Source organism: Bombina bombina, chromosome 4, assembly GCF_027579735.1.
Source record: "Bombina bombina isolate aBomBom1 chromosome 4, aBomBom1.pri, whole genome shotgun sequence".
Lineage (NCBI taxonomy): Eukaryota > Metazoa > Chordata > Amphibia > Anura > Bombinatoridae > Bombina > Bombina bombina.
The window spans coordinates 714,751,529-714,769,631 of NC_069502.1; the positions used below are offsets into that span (position 1 = coordinate 714,751,529).

At 37.5% G+C, this 18,103-nt stretch overlaps 1 protein-coding gene across 1 annotated transcript in view; it reads right to left on the reverse strand.

Moving 5' to 3' along the window:
- TNFAIP3 (TNF alpha induced protein 3) overlaps window positions 1–18,103 on the reverse strand; it is a 53,536-nt gene that overhangs the window by 10,213 nt on the left and 25,220 nt on the right. Inside the window, exons 2-6 of the mRNA XM_053710917.1 lie at window positions 17,874–18,103; window positions 11,980–12,170; window positions 11,419–11,566; window positions 10,242–10,412; window positions 8,609–8,789 (exon numbers count right to left, since the gene is read on the reverse strand). The exon at window positions 17,874–18,103 is cut by the window's right edge and continues 72 nt beyond it. Of these exons, the coding sequence (XP_053566892.1) occupies window positions 8,609–8,789; window positions 10,242–10,412; window positions 11,419–11,566; window positions 11,980–12,170; window positions 17,874–18,103 (921 nt within the window). The remainder of the gene's footprint in view (window positions 1–8,608; window positions 8,790–10,241; window positions 10,413–11,418; window positions 11,567–11,979; window positions 12,171–17,873) is intronic.

Consider the following 18,103-nt stretch of genomic DNA (forward strand, 5'->3'; position numbering starts at 1 on the left):
CTGGACACAGACCAATCAGATGTATGGAATCACCGGAAGTTACGTCAGATTGGAGTTTGATATCTTGGAGTTCTCGATAGAACAAATGGCTTTTTATTGACTGTATCACAACAAGCCCACCTTAAAAGGACAGTTAAAAACTTAACATTTTAACAATGTATAAAATGTTTCATTACTGCAAGTGAAACATTGCTATATACATTATTTATTTCACTGACTTTTGCTGTAAAATACATCTAAAAAGTAAGCTTGTTTCACTTTCTCCTAGGGAGGTTTGGGTTAATACTTTAGGCAATTTATGTAAGCTTTTGTTTACTTCACCATCACCCTTAAGATACTCAACAGTCACGTTTGTTAAAGGTGGATTATTAGTTTTGCAGCAACAATCATGATAGGAGAAGCATTTTTTTGCAGTAGTAACTAAGTTAAATCAGTGCTTAAACCATCTTAATGGAAGAGATAAGGGCAGGTTTCCCCAGTCTCTCTCAACTGCACATGTGCAAACAAAGTTTATGCTATATCTGAATATTAGTTTGTGATTGGTTATTAATGATTCTTTTGTTCTGGGAATGGGTATATCAGTGAAATGAATAAACATAAAACAATATAATAATTTGACAAAATAAAGTTGCAGTTTTCATTGTAAAATTATTCTTAGATATAAAGGTTCAAAATCATGTAGTTTACAATTTGTTTTGTGGTCCTTCGCACGAGTTAAAGGGACAGTCAAGTCCCAAAAAAAACTTTCAAGATTCAAATAGAGCATGTCATTTTAAACAACTTTCCAATTTACTTTTATCACCAATTTTGCTTTGTTCTCTTGGTATTCTTAGTTGAAAGCTAAACCTAGGAGGTTCATATGCTAATTTCTTAGATCTTGAAGGCCGCCTCTAATCTAAATGCATTTTGATAGTTTTTCACCACTAGAGGACATTAGTTCACGTGTTTCATATAGATAACATTGAGTCAGCTCCGATTGGCTAAAATGCAAGTCTGTCAAAAGAACTGAAATAAGGGGGCAGTCTGCTGAGGCTTAGATACAAGATAATTACAGAGGTAAAACATGTACAGGTGGCCCTCGGTTTACGCCAGTTCAATTTGCGCCGTTTCAGAATAACAACTTTTTTTCAGTCATGTGACTGCTATTGAAAAGCTTTGGAAAGCAAAGTGCACTAATTAAAATAGCCAGTAGGTGGAGCTGTCCGCTTGTTTTGCAGCAAAGTTATGCAACTTAAAGGGACATAATACTCATATGCTAAATCACTTGAAACTGATGCAGTATAACTGTAAAAAGCTGACAGGAAAATATCACCTAAGCATCTCTATGTAAAAAAAGAAGATATTTTACCTCACAATTTCCTCAGCTCAGCAGAGTAAGTTTTGTGTAAAAAGTTATACTCAGCTGCAGGTAAAAAAAAAGAAATGAACAGCAGCCAATCAGCATCAGCAGTGCTGAGGTCATGAACTCTTTTACTGTGATCTCATGAGATTTGACTTAACTCTCATGAGATTTCATTGTAAACTTCCTTACACTGAAAAGGGAAATAACATGAGAGTGCACGAGGCTCAACCCTTCGGCTGTCCCGGGACAGATATACTGATATGCTGCTTAGAAGTCCTTTACAATGGGATATCTTTCTTTTTTACATAGAGATGTTCAGGGGATATTTTCTAGTCAGCTTTTTACAGCTATACTGCATCACTTTCAAGTGTTTAAACATTTGGGTATTATGGCCCTTTAACAGCCTGAAATTGATCTGTGTACACAGAGCAGACCAGATCTATTGAACAACAAGTTTTAGCAGCCACTTCGCTATTATCTTCCTGTCCAGCTGCTTGAGGTGAGGGTGCCTAACTGCCTATTAATCACTGCATATTGAAATGCATAAAATAGGTGCAGACCCAATATTATCTAACATGCCAACAATGCAGAGAACTGATTGCAGAAAAATGCTAGTAAAAAAACTTTTTTTGTTCATTAAAACAGAATTTATGTTTACCTGATAAATTACTTTCTCCAACGGTGTGTCCGGTCCACGGCGTCATCCTTACTTGTGGGATATTCTCCTCCCCAACAGGAAATGGCAAAGAGCCCAGCAAAGCTGGTCACATGATCCTTCCTAGGCTCCGCCTACCCCAGTCATTCGACCGACGTTAAGGAGGAATATTTGCATAGGAGAAACCATATGGTACCGTGGTGACTGTAGTTAAAGAAAATAAATTATCAGACCTGATTAAAAAAACCAGGGCGGGCCGTGGACCGGACACACCGTTGGAGAAAGTAATTTATCAGGTAAACATAAATTCTGTTTTCTCCAACATAGGTGTGTCCGGTCCACGGCGTCATCCTTACTTGTGGGAACCAATACCAAAGCTTTAGGACACGGATGAAGGGAGGGAGCAAATCAGGTCACCTAAATGGAAGGCACCACGGCTTGCAAAACCTTTCTCCCAAAAATAGCCTCAGAAGAAGCAAAAGTATCAAACTTGTAAAATTTGGTAAAAGTGTGCAGTGAAGACCAAGTCGCTGCCCTACATATCTGATCAACAGAAGCCTCGTTCTTGAAGGCCCATGTGGAAGCCACAGCCCTAGTGGAATGAGCTGTGATTCTTTCGGGAGGCTGCCGTCCGGCAGTCTCGTAAGCCAATCTGATGATGCTTTTAATCCAAAAAGAGAGAGAGGTAGAAGTTGCTTTTTGACCTCTCCTTTTACCAGAATAAACAACAAACAAGGAAGATGTTTGTCTAAAATCCTTTGTAGCATCTAAATAGAATTTTAGAGCGCGAACAACATCCAAATTGTGCAACAAACGTTCCTTCTTTGAAACTGGTTTCGGACACAGAGAAGGTACGATAATCTCCTGGTTAATGTTTTTGTTAGAAACAACTTTTGGAAGAAAACCAGGTTTAGTACGTAAAACCACCTTATCTGCATGGAACACCAGATAAGGAGGAGAACACTGCAGAGCAGATAATTCTGAAACTCTTCTAGCAGAAGAAATTGCAACTAAAAACAAAACTTTCCAAGATAATAACTTAATATCAACGGAATGCAAGGGTTCAAACGGAACCCCCTGAAGAACTGAAATAACTAAATTGAGACTCCAAGGAGGAGTCAAAGGTTTGTAAACAGGCTTAATTCTAACCAGAGCCTGAACAAAGGCTTGAACATCTGGCACAGCAGCCAGTTTTTTGTGAAGTAACACCGACAAGGCAGAAATCTGTCCCTTCAGGGAACTTGCAGATAATCCTTTTTCCAATCCTTCTTGAAGGAAGGATAGAATCCTAGGAATCTTAACCTTGTCCCAAGAGAATCCTTTAGATTCACACCAACAGATATATTTTTTCCAAATTTTGTGGTAAATCTTTCTAGTTACAGGCTTTCTGGCCTGAACAAGAGTATCAATAACAGAATCTGAGAACCCTCGCTTCGATAAAATCAAGCGTTCAATCTCCAAGCAGTCAGCTGGAGTGAAACCAGATTCGGATGTTCGAACGGACCCTGAACAAGAAGGTCTCGTCTCAAAGGTAGCTTCCAAGGTGGAGCCGATGACATATTCACCAGATCTGCATACCAAGTCCTGCGTGGCCACGCAGGAGCTATCAAGATCACCGACGCCCTCTCCTGATTGATCCTGGCTACCAGCCTGGGGATGAGAGGAAACGGCGGGAACACATAAGCTAGTTTGAAGGTCCAAGGTGCTACTAGTGCATCCACTAGAGCCGCCTTGGGATCCCTGGATCTGGACCCGTAGCAAGGAACTTTGAAGTTCTGACGAGAGGCCATCAGATCCATGTCTGGAATGCCCCACAGCTGAGTGACTTGGGCAAAGATTTCCGGATGGAGTTCCCACTCCCCCGGATGCAATGTCTGACGACTCAGAAAATCCGCTTCCCAATTTTCCACTCCTGGGATGTGGATAGCAGACAGGTGGCAGGAGTGAGACTCCGCCCATAGAATGATTTTGGTCACTTCTTCCATCGCTAGGGAACTCCTTGTTCCCCCCTGATGGTTGATGTACGCAACAGTTGTCATGTTGTCTGATTGAAACCGTATGAACTTGGCCCTCGCTAGCTGAGGCCAAGCCTTGAGAGCATTGAATATCGCTCTCAGTTCCAGAATATTTATCGGTAGAAGAGATTCTTCCCGAGACCAAAGACCCTGAGCTTTCAGGGATCCCCAGACTGCGCCCCAGCCCATCAGACTGGCGTCGGTCGTGACAATGACCCACTCTGGTCTGCGGAATGTCATCCCTTGTGACAGGTTGTCCAGGGACAGCCACCAACGGAGTGAGTCTCTGGTCCTCTGATTTACTTGTATCTTCGGAGACAAGTCTGTATAGTCCCCATTCCACTGACTGAGCATGCACAGTTGTAATGGTCTTAGATGAATGCGCGCAAAAGGAACTATGTCCATTGCTGCTACCATCAACCCGATCACTTCCATGCACTGAGCTATGGAAGGAAGAGGAACGGAATGAAGTATCCGACAAGAGTCTAGAAGCTTTGTTTTTCTGGCCTCTGTCAGAAAAATCCTCATTTCTAAGGAGTCTATTATTGTTCCCAAGAAGGGAACCCTTGTTGACGGGGATAGAGAACTCTTTTCCACGTTCACTTTCCATCCGTGAGATCTGAGAAAGGCCAGGACAATGTCCGTGTGAGCCTTTGCTTGAGGAAGGGACGACGCTTGAATCAGAATGTCGTCCAAGTAAGGTACTACAGCAATGCCCCTTGGTCTTAGCACAGCTAGAAGGGACCCTAGTACCTTTGTGAAAATCCTTGGAGCAGTGGCTAATCCGAAAGGAAGCGCCACGAACTGGTAATGTTTGTCCAGGAATGCGAACCTTAGGAACCGATGATGTTCCTTGTGGATAGGAATATGTAGATACGCATCCTTTAAATCCACCGTGGTCATGAATTGACCTTCCTGGATGGAAGGAAGAATAGTTCGAATGGTTTCCATCTTGAACGATGGAACCTTGAGAAACTTGTTTAAGATCTTGAGATCTAAGATTGGTCTGAACGTTCCCTCTTTTTTGGGAACTATGAACAGATTGGAGTAGAACCCCATCCCTTGTTCTCTTAATGGAACAGGATGAATCACTCCCATTTTTAACAGGTCTTCTACACAATGTAAGAATGCCTGTCTTTTTATGTGGTCTGAAGACAACTGAGACCTGTGGAACCTCCCCCTTGGGGGAAGTCCCTTGAATTCCAGAAGATAACCTTGGGAGACTATTTCTAGCGCCCAAGGATCCAGAACATCTCTTGCCCAAGCCTGAGCGAAGAGAGAGAGTCTGCCCCCCACCAGATCCGGTCCCGGATCGGGGGCCAACATTTCATGCTGTCTTGGTAGCAGTGGCAGGTTTCTTGGCCTGCTTTCCCTTGTTCCAGCCTTGCATTGGTCTCCAAGCTGGCTTGGCTTGAGAAGTATTACCCTCTTGCTTAGAGGACGTAGCACCTTGGGCTGGTCCGTTTCTACGAAAGGGACGAAAATTAGGTTTATTTTTTGCCTTGAAAGGCCGATCCTGAGGAAGGGCGTGGCCCTTACCCCCAGTGATATCAGAGATAATCTCTTTCAAGTCAGGGCCAAACAGCGTTTTCCCCTTGAAAGGAATGTTAAGTAGCTTGTTCTTGGAAGACGCATCAGCCGACCAAGATTTCAACCAAAGCGCTCTGCGCGCCACAATAGCAAACCCAGAATTCTTAGCCGCTAACCTAGCCAATTGCAAAGTGGCGTCTAGGGTGAAAGAATTAGCCAATTTGAGAGCATTGATTCTGTCCATAATCTCCTCCAAAGGAGGAGAATCACTATCGACCGCTCTTATCAGATCATCGAACCAGAAACATGCGGCTGTAGCGACAGGGACAATGCATGAAATTGGTTGTAGAAGGTAACCTTGCTGAACAAACATTTTTTTAAGCAAACCTTCTAATTTTTTATCCATAGGATCTTTGAAAGCACAACTATCCTCTATGGGTATAGTGGTGCGTTTGTTTAAAGTGGAAACCGCTCCCTCGACCTTGGGGACTGTCTGCCATAAGTCCTTTCTGGGGTCGACCATAGGAAACAATTTTTTAAATATGGGAGGAGGGACGAAAGGAATACCGGGCCTTTCCCATTCTTTATTAACAATGTCCGCCACCCGCTTGGGTATAGGAAAAGCTTCTGGGAGCCCCGGCACCTCTAGGAACTTGTCCATTTTACAAAGTTTCTCTGGGATGACCAACTTGTCACAATCATCCAGAGTGGATAATACCTCCTTAAGCAGAATGCGGAGATGTTCCAACTTAAATTTAAATGCAATCACATCAGGTTCAGCCTGTTGAGAAATGTTCCCTGAATCAGTAATTTCTCCCTCAGACAAAACCTCCCTGGCCCCATCAGACTGGGTTAGGGGCCCTTCAGAAATATTATTATCAGCGTCGTCATGCTCTTCAGTATCTAAAACAGAGCAGCCGCGCTTACGCTGATAAGTGTTCATTTTGGCTAAAATGTTTTTGACAGAATTATCCATTACAGCCGTTAATTGTTGCATAGTAAGGAGTATTGGCGCGCTAGATGTACTAGGGGCCTCCTGAGTGGGCAAGACTCGTGTAGACGAAGGAGGGAATGATGCAGTACCATGCTTACTCCCCTCACTTGAGGAATCATCTTGGGCATCATTGTCATTATCACATAAATCACATTTATTTAAATGAATAGGAATTCTGGCTTCCCCACATTCAGAACCCAGTCTATCTGGTAGTTCAGACATGTTAAACAGGCATAAACTTGATAACAAAGTACAAAAAACGTTTTAAAATAAAACCGTTACTGTCACTTTAAATTTTAAACTGAACACACTTTATTACTGCAATTGCGAAAAAACATGAAGGAATTGTTCAAAATTCACCAAATTTTCACCACAGTGTCTTAAAGCCTTAAAAGTATTGCACACCAAATTTGGAAGCTTTAACCCTTAAAATAACCCTTAAAAGAGCCGTTTTGAACTTTAACCCCTTTACAGTCCCTGGTATCTGCTTTGCTGAGACCCAACCAAGCCCAAAGGGGAATACGATACCAAATGACGCCTTCAGAAAGTCTTTTCTAAGTATCAGAGCTCCTCTCACATGCGACTGCATGCCATGCCTCTCAAAAACAAGTGCGCAACACCGGCGCGAAAATGAGGCTCTGCTTATGCTTTGGGAAAGCCCCTAAAGAATAAGGTGTCTAAACCAGTGCCTGCCGATATTATTATATCAAAATACCCAGATAAAATGATTCCTCAAGGCTAAATATGTGTTAATAATGAATCGATTTAGCCCAAAAAAAGTCTACAGTTTTAATAAGCCCTTGTGAAGCCCTTATTTACGATCGTAATAAACATGGCTTACCGGATCCCATAGGGAAAATGACAGCTTCCAGCATTACATCGTCTTGTTAGAATGTGTCATACCTCAAGCAGCAAGAGACTGCACACTGTTCCCCCAACTGAAGTTAATTGCTCTCAACAGTCCTGTGTGGAACAGCCATGGATTTTAGTGACGGTTGCTAAAATCATTTTCCTCATACAAACAGAAATCTTCATCTCTTTTCTGTTTCTGAGTAAATAGTACATACCAGCACTATTTCAAAATAACAAACTCTTGATTGAATAATAAAAACTACAGTTAAACACTAAAAAACTCTAAGCCATCTCCGTGGAGATGTTGCCTGTACAACGGCAAAGAGAATGACTGGGGTAGGCGGAGCCTAGGAGGGATCATGTGACCAGCTTTGCTGGGCTCTTTGCCATTTCCTGTTGGGGAGGAGAATATCCCACAAGTAAGGATGACGCCGTGGACCGGACACACCTATGTTGGAGAAACTTAGTTTGATGATGATGCAGTCTGTTGTGTGATTATTTAATTAGGTGATGTTTAGCAAATGTTTTTGTTCATTAAACTTAGTTTGATGATGATGCAGTCTGTTGTGTAATTATTCTTATTAGGTGATGTTTAGCAAATGGTTTTGTTCATTAAACTTAGTTTGATGATGATACAATCTATATTATTAGGTTTATAATGCTGTTTAGCATTTAAAATCTTCATTTCAAAGCTTAAAAATAATGTATTAGGTGTTACTTATGACAATTTTGAGAGGGGCCTGGAACCTAACCCCCTCACTTCCCATTGACTTAAATTATAAACTGGGTTTCAATTTACAACGGTTTCGATTTACAACCATTCCTCCTGGAACCTAACCCCGGCGTAAACTGAGGGCTACCTGTATAATTATAACTGTGATGGTTATGCAAAACTGGGGAAATTTGTAATTAAGGGATTATCTATCTGTTAAAACAACAAAAATTCTGGTCTTGACTGTCCCTTTAACATTTTAGCCCACTACGGCAAGGTTGGGAAATTTAAACAAAATTGTTAATGCTGAATTAGTCATGAATTAAATAAAAAAAAAAGGTCTAACATTATGAGGACTAGTGGCTTTTTGCCTCATTGGTTTCTTGCAGGGAATTCTTTCCAGCCTTGGCAATACATAACAATAAGCAAATACATCTTTCTTAAGTCAAATGAAAGCAGACACACAGTAAACCTGATACACAAACGGTTTCATATCAGTGACACTTACTTGGCAGCATTAATAATCTGTGTTGTCCCACGATCCCAACATTGCACAGGAATTTCCATCACTAATAAATATTCTTTTAGCAGCTTGACTTTCATTTTTTCTTCATGTTCAGTTAAAAAATGTACTTTCATATCTTCAAACTTTCCCTTTTCGGAAACGGCCAGGGGAATTGCCCTTAATTCTGTTTAAAAAGTACATTTTTATGTCAGTGACTTGATGAGATATGCCTGCGCAATAGGTTATCAATTCTCTAAATGGAAATTTACCACTGCCATTTTGTTGTTAGCAACCTTTGCATTTTTTTTTACTCCAAGTACAAATACCTTTAAAAGCCTCTTATCTTATCTCCTCTGTAACGCCAGTTAGGGCCAGGTATAAATGAGATACTACCCAGATAAAGCAATAACTGTGTAGAATGTAGGGTGAATAGACTTCTGAAGTCTGGAGTATGTACTCCCAATTCTCACTGGAATTGGAAACAATTAAAGAGAAATGAGGCAAAATAGATAATAGATAACCTTTCTGTCAGGATAACCTCCAATCAGGATGATTGACAGCCCCTGCTCACGGCCCCAGCAAGCAGGGGGCAGCATTGCACAAGCAGGTGCTTGCTCGCTATGAAATACATCGGACATTTTTGTGGTAGTGAACCATGTCTGTCCAACCTTTGTTAAATGGAACTCTATATATGCTGCAATTTTTTATTCAAAGTAGAGGTCAACAGAAGCTGCTCTAACCTCAAGTTTAAAGGGACATGAAACATCAAATGTTTCTTTCATTAGATAGAGCATTAAATTTTAAACAACTTTCCAATTTACTTATATTATCAAATTTGCTTTATTCCCTTAATATCCATTACTGGGAGCTAGCTGAAAATATCAGGTGAGCCAATACCAAAATGCATACATATGAAACCACCAATCAACAGCTAGTTCACAGTAGTGCATTGGTGCTCCTGAGTCTACCTAGGTTTTCTCTTCAACAAAGGATGCCAAGAGAACAAATCAAATTAGATAATGGAAGTCGACTGGAAAGTTATTTAAAATGGCATGTTCTATCAAGTATAATTTTGGCGTTATTGTCCCTTTAAGGCCATTAATGTAGTGAATTTATTGATTGTATCTAAAAACAAGGTTTGTTACTTTAAAGGGACATGAAATCCCACATTTGTCTTTTATGATTCAGATCAAGCATGCAATTTTAAACAACTTTCTAATTATTTTATCAATTTGTCTTCATTCTCTTGGTATCTTTTGTTCAAAAGCAGGGACATAAAGTTCAGGAGTATGCACATACTTTGAGCACTATATAGCAGCAGTTTTGCAAAAATATTTTCCATTTGCAAGAGCACCATTTTGTATGCTCTGTCTGAATCACAAAAACAAAATCTGCTTCACAACCCTTGAAACAGATGCTTACGTCTTAAGTTACTTTTTGTTTTAATGCTGGTCACTGTCTACTAACATAACTTTTGGAAATTCCCTATGTGGTATAAATTGAGCAACAAAAAAACAAACAAACAAACAACATGTGATGCCCACGGAGTCTTCTTTGCCTATGGATACAAGAGATATAAATCCAGCCCTAAGTATATTTAATTAGCATTGCACAGTTTTATATTATATTTTCATACCTGGACCACTGTCTTTTATAGTGACAAGAGGAGCAAAGTGCTGACAGTCATAGCCAAGAACTATGGGATATTTGTAACATTCTTGTGCAGGCCAGTGAAGAGGTAGATAAATTCCGCCCACTGTGAGAGGTGCAAAACTTGATCCAGATTCTAAGCTCCTCACAACTTTATCTGTTTGTAAAGAGAAAAACAGTTCTATTTATAGCTAATAATACACCCTCAACACATTATACAAAGGTGTAACAAGGTGAGCATACTTTTAAAATGATCTAAACTATAGTAATAATACATATTTGGCCTATGATGTGTGCATATTTGAATAGGATTATACCACAAGCATAAAAGAAAAATCTATAAAAAATAAGAATTTATCTCAAGGAGTCATTGTTTTACAGAAATAAATAACTTTACAGAAAATGTAAAAGTTTATTTCCACACACTTTATAAATGCCAAGCCCCAAAAAATCTGGAACACATGAGATTGTCCCCATGTGGGATTGATAGCTTGTCCCGATTTGTTTATTTATTTAAAGTGAATTCGGTAACCTCATAGCATAGATCTTTGAAAATAAGGCAGACTTTCATTCATTATTTTTTTGCATTTTGTATATTTATTCAAAATGCTACCTTTTTATGTGCCAATGTTTAGCGCCGTTGCTCCGCCCGCCATACTGGTTACTTGATTGACAGATGAAGAATCTTTCAATTAACTAATCATTCCCCCCCCCCCCCCGGGGGCATTCAGTCCCTTTCTTGACATGTCACACAATGAAATAAGGAATAAATATACAAAATGTAAAAAAATCATGGATGAAAGTTTGCCTTATTTTCTAAAAATCTATGCTGTGACATTACCGAATGCAGGCAAGTTTAGATTCACTTTAAACTTTTAGCAATGGTTCTCTGCTTACTGCAGGAGAAATAAAATTCCTCTCATGGCCACAAATTGTATGATACTCAGCATCCATATTTAAGAAGGAAAGAATGCCAATACCGTCTGGCACTTTACTCATCCAAGATGCTGGATAAGTGTTTCTCATATGCTCAGAACACTCGTGATCAATAGCAACACACATGGAGCTGAAGGTAAAGTATCCATACCATATTTACGGAGTTATGCCTCCATCAGTAATGGTTGGGGGTATGTTGATGTATATTCTGTGACTAGCACTCTCACCTGCAAGAATGATAATTGGCCTCCGAAGGATGTTAGCTAGGACAAATATGTGTATTTCCTCCAGGCTATTATATTGTAACCCACTGCGGCCTACTGATGTCTCTGTGGAAGCCATTTTGACAAGATGTTCCCATTCTTCATTCCAGTTCTATTAATAAAACCAAAGTCAATATACAAATCTCCACTGTTTCCTAAGTTCAGGAAATTATCATTCTTTTATTGTCACTCACTTCCAAAGAGACAGTGTATTTTAGCCAGGGATGAGCAACATATATGTAATTATTTATTCTGCTTCAAGTGGAGAATTGCAAGAGGCCCATAACAACTACGGTATCTTTCTTGTTCAGTAAAATATAGCTATAGTGAAGTTAATATTTAATGTCTTTATCCTGAGGATTTAAAAAATGTCAGTGGAACTTAGGAGCCAGTCAGAATATTGTGGAGTAAGTTTTTAGGGGAGGGAATTTATATGCAGAATACTCCAAAAATTCTAAGAACCCATGGCACCCTGGATTTGTTAAACTATACATATATATATTTCAGTGAGCTCTTGCTTCTTACCTTGGTATTATAGCGTAGTCCTAACTCTGTAAACTCCATAGACTTTACAAATGCCAGCTGCCATCGGAACTGGAAATTCCGTGTATCCGTTTCTCTCAGTGCATTGTACAAAGTTTTTCTTAATACTAGGTCAGTGTCTTGAACTCCCCACATATACATGGACACAGCATGCATCAAACAGTTTCCATCACCTATGCAAGAAACAGACACATAAACAGTTTGATGCAGGACGTCACAATCTAAAAAAAAAAAAAAAACTAAAAAAACACAATAAAGGATTCTGCATTAATTCTGTAACTGTTACAAATATATTTTTCAAAGGGTTCTCCAACTGGTGGATTGAAGGCCACATATGGCCAACAAGGATGTTTCTCTGACCATTAGGCAACAATTCCTTTCATTTTGTTATTCATTATTTTTTTTTAATTTAAGGTTAGATAAATAGCAGCAAGAGAGAAGAAAAAAAAAGTGTTTCATTGTTTTGAACAGACTGAGGAATAAAGAATCAAAAAAACAAAAATTGTGGGGATATTTATGATACCAAAGTAACTGGTATTAAACATAATTTTGAGCCAGTTGTTGGCACAAATTGATCAAGAGTTTAACTCAATATAGTTTTGCAAATTATATCCAGCGGTAATCTAGGGAGAAAATAGACCTTTATCAACCTACAACACCTTTACAGTTCAGTATCAATGAGCATAATTATCTGCTAAAAAAAAATGGAACTAAAAGATTAGTAAACAGAAATCGGATAATAAAGCACTAAATCATTTACAGTACCGAACTAGGATTAGGTAAATGTCTACATTATTACATTGGAATTTTAGATCAAATGTTTTCCTTGACAATTGTTCTACCAACAGATTTTTTTTACAAAATGAAGATTAACATTTGAAGACCAAGCACAACATTCAAATATTTGAATGTAATGTTGGAATATTGGTTCTCGTTTATTAAAGGGACATTAAACCCAAACATTTCATTCATGATTCAGATAGAGAATACTATTTTTAAAAAGTTTCCAATTTATTTCTATTATCAAATTTATTTCAGTCTCATGTTATTCTTCTTTATTAGAGATACCTAGGTAGGTAGTGTGCACATGCCTGAAGCTCCTGCTAATGTATAACATTGTTGCAAAACTGCTGCTATATAGTGCTGCAGACATATGCACACTCTTGAGCTTACATTTCTGCTTTTCAATTAAGAATAACAAGAAAACAAAGAAAATATGTTTGACATCCGCAACCTGTGAGGTTCCAGATAGTTTAAGAAGGAGGGTTCTTTAAGTGGGTGCTTCTTAAAGGGATATGAAACCCAAAAATGTTCTCTTCCATGATTCAGATAGCGCATCCAATTTTAAACAATGTTCCAATTTACTTATTTTATCTATCTTATAATCCATCTTATTTTATCTATTTGCTTCTTTCTCTTGGTATCCATTGTTGAAAAGCATACCTAGGAAGGCTCAGTAGCTGGGAGCTAGCTGCTGATTGGTGGCTGCACATATATGCCACTTGTCATTGGCTTAACAATTGTACCTGGCTTGCTCCCAGTAGTACATTGCTACTCTTTAAATAAAAGGATACCAAGAGAATGAAACTAAATTGATAATAGAAGTAAATTGTTGTAAAATTGCTTAAAAATGTATGCTCTAAATCATGAAATAAACATTTTGGGATTCGTGTCCCTTTAACTTTCTGTTAAAGGCTTGCATGAGCGAGCTAACTCTGCAAAGGCCAAGAAACTGCATATGCAGCTTCATAAATGGGGGCCATCATATTAAAATGCTGATTCCCATAGACTTGCATAGAAGTCTAAAAAAAATGTATTCTTTGAATGTTAGCTGACTATTTTAATGATATATTCAAGATTTAAAAGTTATATGTATTAAAGGGAAAGATGAGTTCAGCAAACACTATTTATTCATTATGTGAACATGTTAGCATTTGTTTAAGTATTTCCCAAAACATTTACCCAACCATCAATGTAAATGTACATAATATATGTATATAAAAAGCCCTTCCTGTCTCTTTAAAAAAAAAATATTTGCTGGTTCATTAATTGTCTAAATGGGCAACCACTCAGCTAAAGCATATGTAATTATACAGAACATAAGAAATATACAGACTTGGATATAAAAATGTGAACTTTCTGCAATCATAGAGGAGGAGAATACATACAGGATAGTGACACAGAATGCTGAAACTAATAGAGAAAATTAAAACAGGAACAAAGATTTAGCCTGGAAAGTACACAAGGAAGAGATAGTTACAAACCAGAATGCAGTTTTGCAGTGGCACAAAGTTTTAAAAAAAAGAATATATATTTTTTTTAAAGGATATTGTTTAAATAAACTGTTGAAAATGGGTTTTGGATAGACAGGACTTTACCAGGCACTGAAAGATTCACAAAAACAATATCCTGTTTTGATATTTCCCTAAGAATACCTGAGCGGTTGTGCACATTTCCTGTTAAATGTTTTTGAAAAACACTAAAAGAATTTAAAAAATTGTAATGAAAATATTTTTACCTTATAATAGTTGCTTAAAGGGACAGTATACACTAATTTTCATATAACTGCATGTAATAGACACTACTATAAAGAAGAACATGCACATATACTGATATAAACATTCCAGTTTAAAAACTTCCTTAGAAGCTCCCAGTTTAGCTCTGTTGAAAGGGTTAGCTGGAATAGTCACTAAAAGTGGTTGTATAGCAAAAACAGCAGACACTCCCCCACTTCATATGAAAAGACTCTTTACACAAACAGGAGCAAGCTGGAGTAGGTATACATCAGTATACTTCTAAAGCTTTGGGGCTTGGTTAGGAGTCTGAAAATCAGCAAAATGTTATTTTTAAAAAAAGCAAAACTATACATTTAAAAAAAACAAAACAAAACTGTATATGCTATAAAAATGGATCATCCACAAAACATTTATGTAAAGAAAAATCTAGTGTATAATGTCCCGTTAAAAATGGAAGACATAATTGTAACATTTTAGTTTTCATATGGGTGCTGCCATATTGTAATCTAGATTTTCCAAAGTTTAAAAGCATGTTATCTTCTTTGCTGAGGACAGTTATTAGTTATAAATGAACTACAAGAGCAACAGTAATTTTTCAATCAAGAAAACTATGAAAATATCTAAGAGCATCTAGCCCACAGCAAATAACTAATCTGAAAATCATGCACTAAAAAAAATATCTGGTGAAATTACTTTCTATGAATACACATTCTGCTACAGATCCCATGGAATTTCAATGGCTTTACTGCATTTATTGCATTGTGGCAACAAGGAGTTAAACTGCTGAAATAAAATGTCAGCTGGCAGAACACATGAAAATCGGATGAGACTTGCTCATTTTTTTCACAATGTGGGTGTTTGAGCGTGTATTCATAAAGCTGTCAGGTAAATTTCCCCCTATTGTAAAATTTAGAACAAAAACGAGATTTGTTAGGCCTCTGCATTTCATTCATACAGAGAGTGATCTCTATGAAATTCCCTGTCAGCTGGAATTTCCCAGTCTTTAATTATGTGAGCGCAATTGTCTGAGATCTATTGTTATTTTTTTCTTCTTCTATTCTTTCAACGCTGAATAAGAGTGGACTTTCCAAATAGGCGGGGTGGGGAGAGGCCTGTCTGGAATGTAATATTCATGAGACAGGTAAAATCCCAATAACCAATCAAGGTCGGAATTTTTTTTTCTTTCTTTATAGGAAGTTTCAATATTGATATTATTCATATTTGTATATGCAGTCAGCTTCCTCATTTCCTTTTTTCTCACATCCTTAATTAGACTCAGAATTAATCATTAAAAAAAAATTATTTGTATGTAATCTGCCATACTGCATTAACCCTTTGATTTTTAGCTCATTATCCAGCAAGCTTTCTAATAGTACAACAACCACTTTTCTGTGTATGACACTATGTCCTCTAATTTCTCTAATATAAGTAGTCAGGAACAAATACCATTCTTAGAACTTGGTATAATTAATTTATGGTCAAGGGATGAAAACTTAGGAGCCACCCAGAATGCTGAATAGCCCTTAACATATGCTTTTTTAGAAGCCTGGTAATTATTTTTAGGACACTTTTAGTCATTAGTCCAGGACTCACAATATTTGTATAGCCCTTGTTTAAAAGGAATCCTTCATTTTTTTAAAATCACTAATATTCTATCTAGCAAGTATAAATCAACATATGAAAAGACTCTTTACACAAACAGGAGCAAGCTTGAGAAGGTATACATCAGTATTCTCCTAAAACTTTAGGGCTTGGTTAAGAGTCTGAAAACCAGGGCAATGTATAGGCTATATAAATGGATCATCTACAAAACAATTATGCAAAGAAAAATCTAGTGTATAATGTCCCTTTAACAAAAGTGAAAGTGTATAGCGAACCCATACTACAGGGCTTTTTTGACGAGCCCTGCAGTATGTATAAGCATCCGTTAAAGAGAAACTAAAGTATAAGAATCATTTAAAGAGAAACAAAAGTCAATTTCATAAATGGAAAAAAAAAAAGTTCCAATTTGCTTTTATTGTACAATTTACATCTTTCGCTTGGTATCTTTTGTTGAAAGCTAGCTCCTCACCACCACAAAATACCTAGGTAGCCTCAGAAGTGTGGACATGTCTAGAGTGCTATATGTATAACATTGTTAGTGTATTTGAGTGACGTCTGGACAGATTCACACTGGTTGAAGAGCATTTTCTCTACTTTTTATGCAAGTATTTTGTTTTTAACTTTTATTTTTGGTTTACTAATAATTTAATTGACAATATTGCTTGGATCTGTATATGGTTTACAATTTCCGTATATTATCAAGCTGCTTGTGTTTACATTTTATGAATTGTTTTCTGCCAATGTAATGGTGTTTTCTGTGATTGCAAATTAATAATTATTCTTTTCTTAGTGAATGTATTGTATGCATTTGAATTTCTATATAGGCACAATATTGATATCTATTTTTAATTTTAAGAAATATTTGATAAAGTTTGTTACACAATGACACAGTGCTCAAGACACGTGCACAGTCCTGAGCCTACCTCTGTACGCCCTTCATGGAAACTGGCATTTTCAGCAAGAGATACCAAGAGATAGAAGTAAAACTGATAATAATAAAATATGTTGAAAAAGGTTTTTAAGTTTGCACCAACTGGATCATGAAACTCTTAGAAATGAATGCTGAAAAAAGCAAAAGGTCTGTGGCACTTGGCTCAATTTAGCATCTGATTTATTATAGTAAAAGTGCAACACACAAATATCTGCGCAAATCCTAATAGTTGTTTGTTGCATTTTTAGTCTAATAAATCCGGCAACAAAATCCGCAGACAGCTGACATTTTCACTAATAAATGCCGAAATAATGGAAATATCTATTTACTCTTTATTTGGGTGCTTCTTCCATTAAAGGGAAATGAAGCCCAAAAAATTGTCTTTCATAAATTTAAGTAGAACGTACAATTTTAAACAACTTTACACTTCTATTATCAAATGTACTTCATTCTCTTGGTATCATTTGTTGAAGAAGCAGCAATGCACTACTGGTTTCTAATTGAACAAATGGGTGAGCCAATGAGAATCGGTACATATATGCAACCATCATTCAGCAGCTAGAACTTAGGTTCTCTGCTGCTCTTGAGCTTTCCTACATAAACCTTTCAGCAAAGGATAACAAGAGAAGGAAGCAAATTAAATAATAGAAGTACACTGGACAGTTGTTTAAAATCACATGATCTTTCTGAATCATGAGAGAAAAAAATGTGGGTTTCATGTCCCTTTAAGGAGACACTCCCTTAATTATACAGATATGCCACAAAACGAAAATAAACAGATAAAAAAATAAAAATGCACAACAGAATTGTAACATAACTATACTTACCATTAGTCTTCAGGGGAACTAGTTTTTTAACTTCTCTACAAGCATTCAGTTTCTTTGGGCATTCCAAAGCAACCTGCATGGCTCTGTCAATAAGCGACTTCTGAAGAATCTCCCGAAACAAGGAGCAAAACTGACAAATCCTGAACATCTCAAGAGTGTACCGGTGCATTGTTTTAAAATGATAAATGATTCCATTTGAGGGTCTTTCAATATCTCCTGGTGTCCTTTCT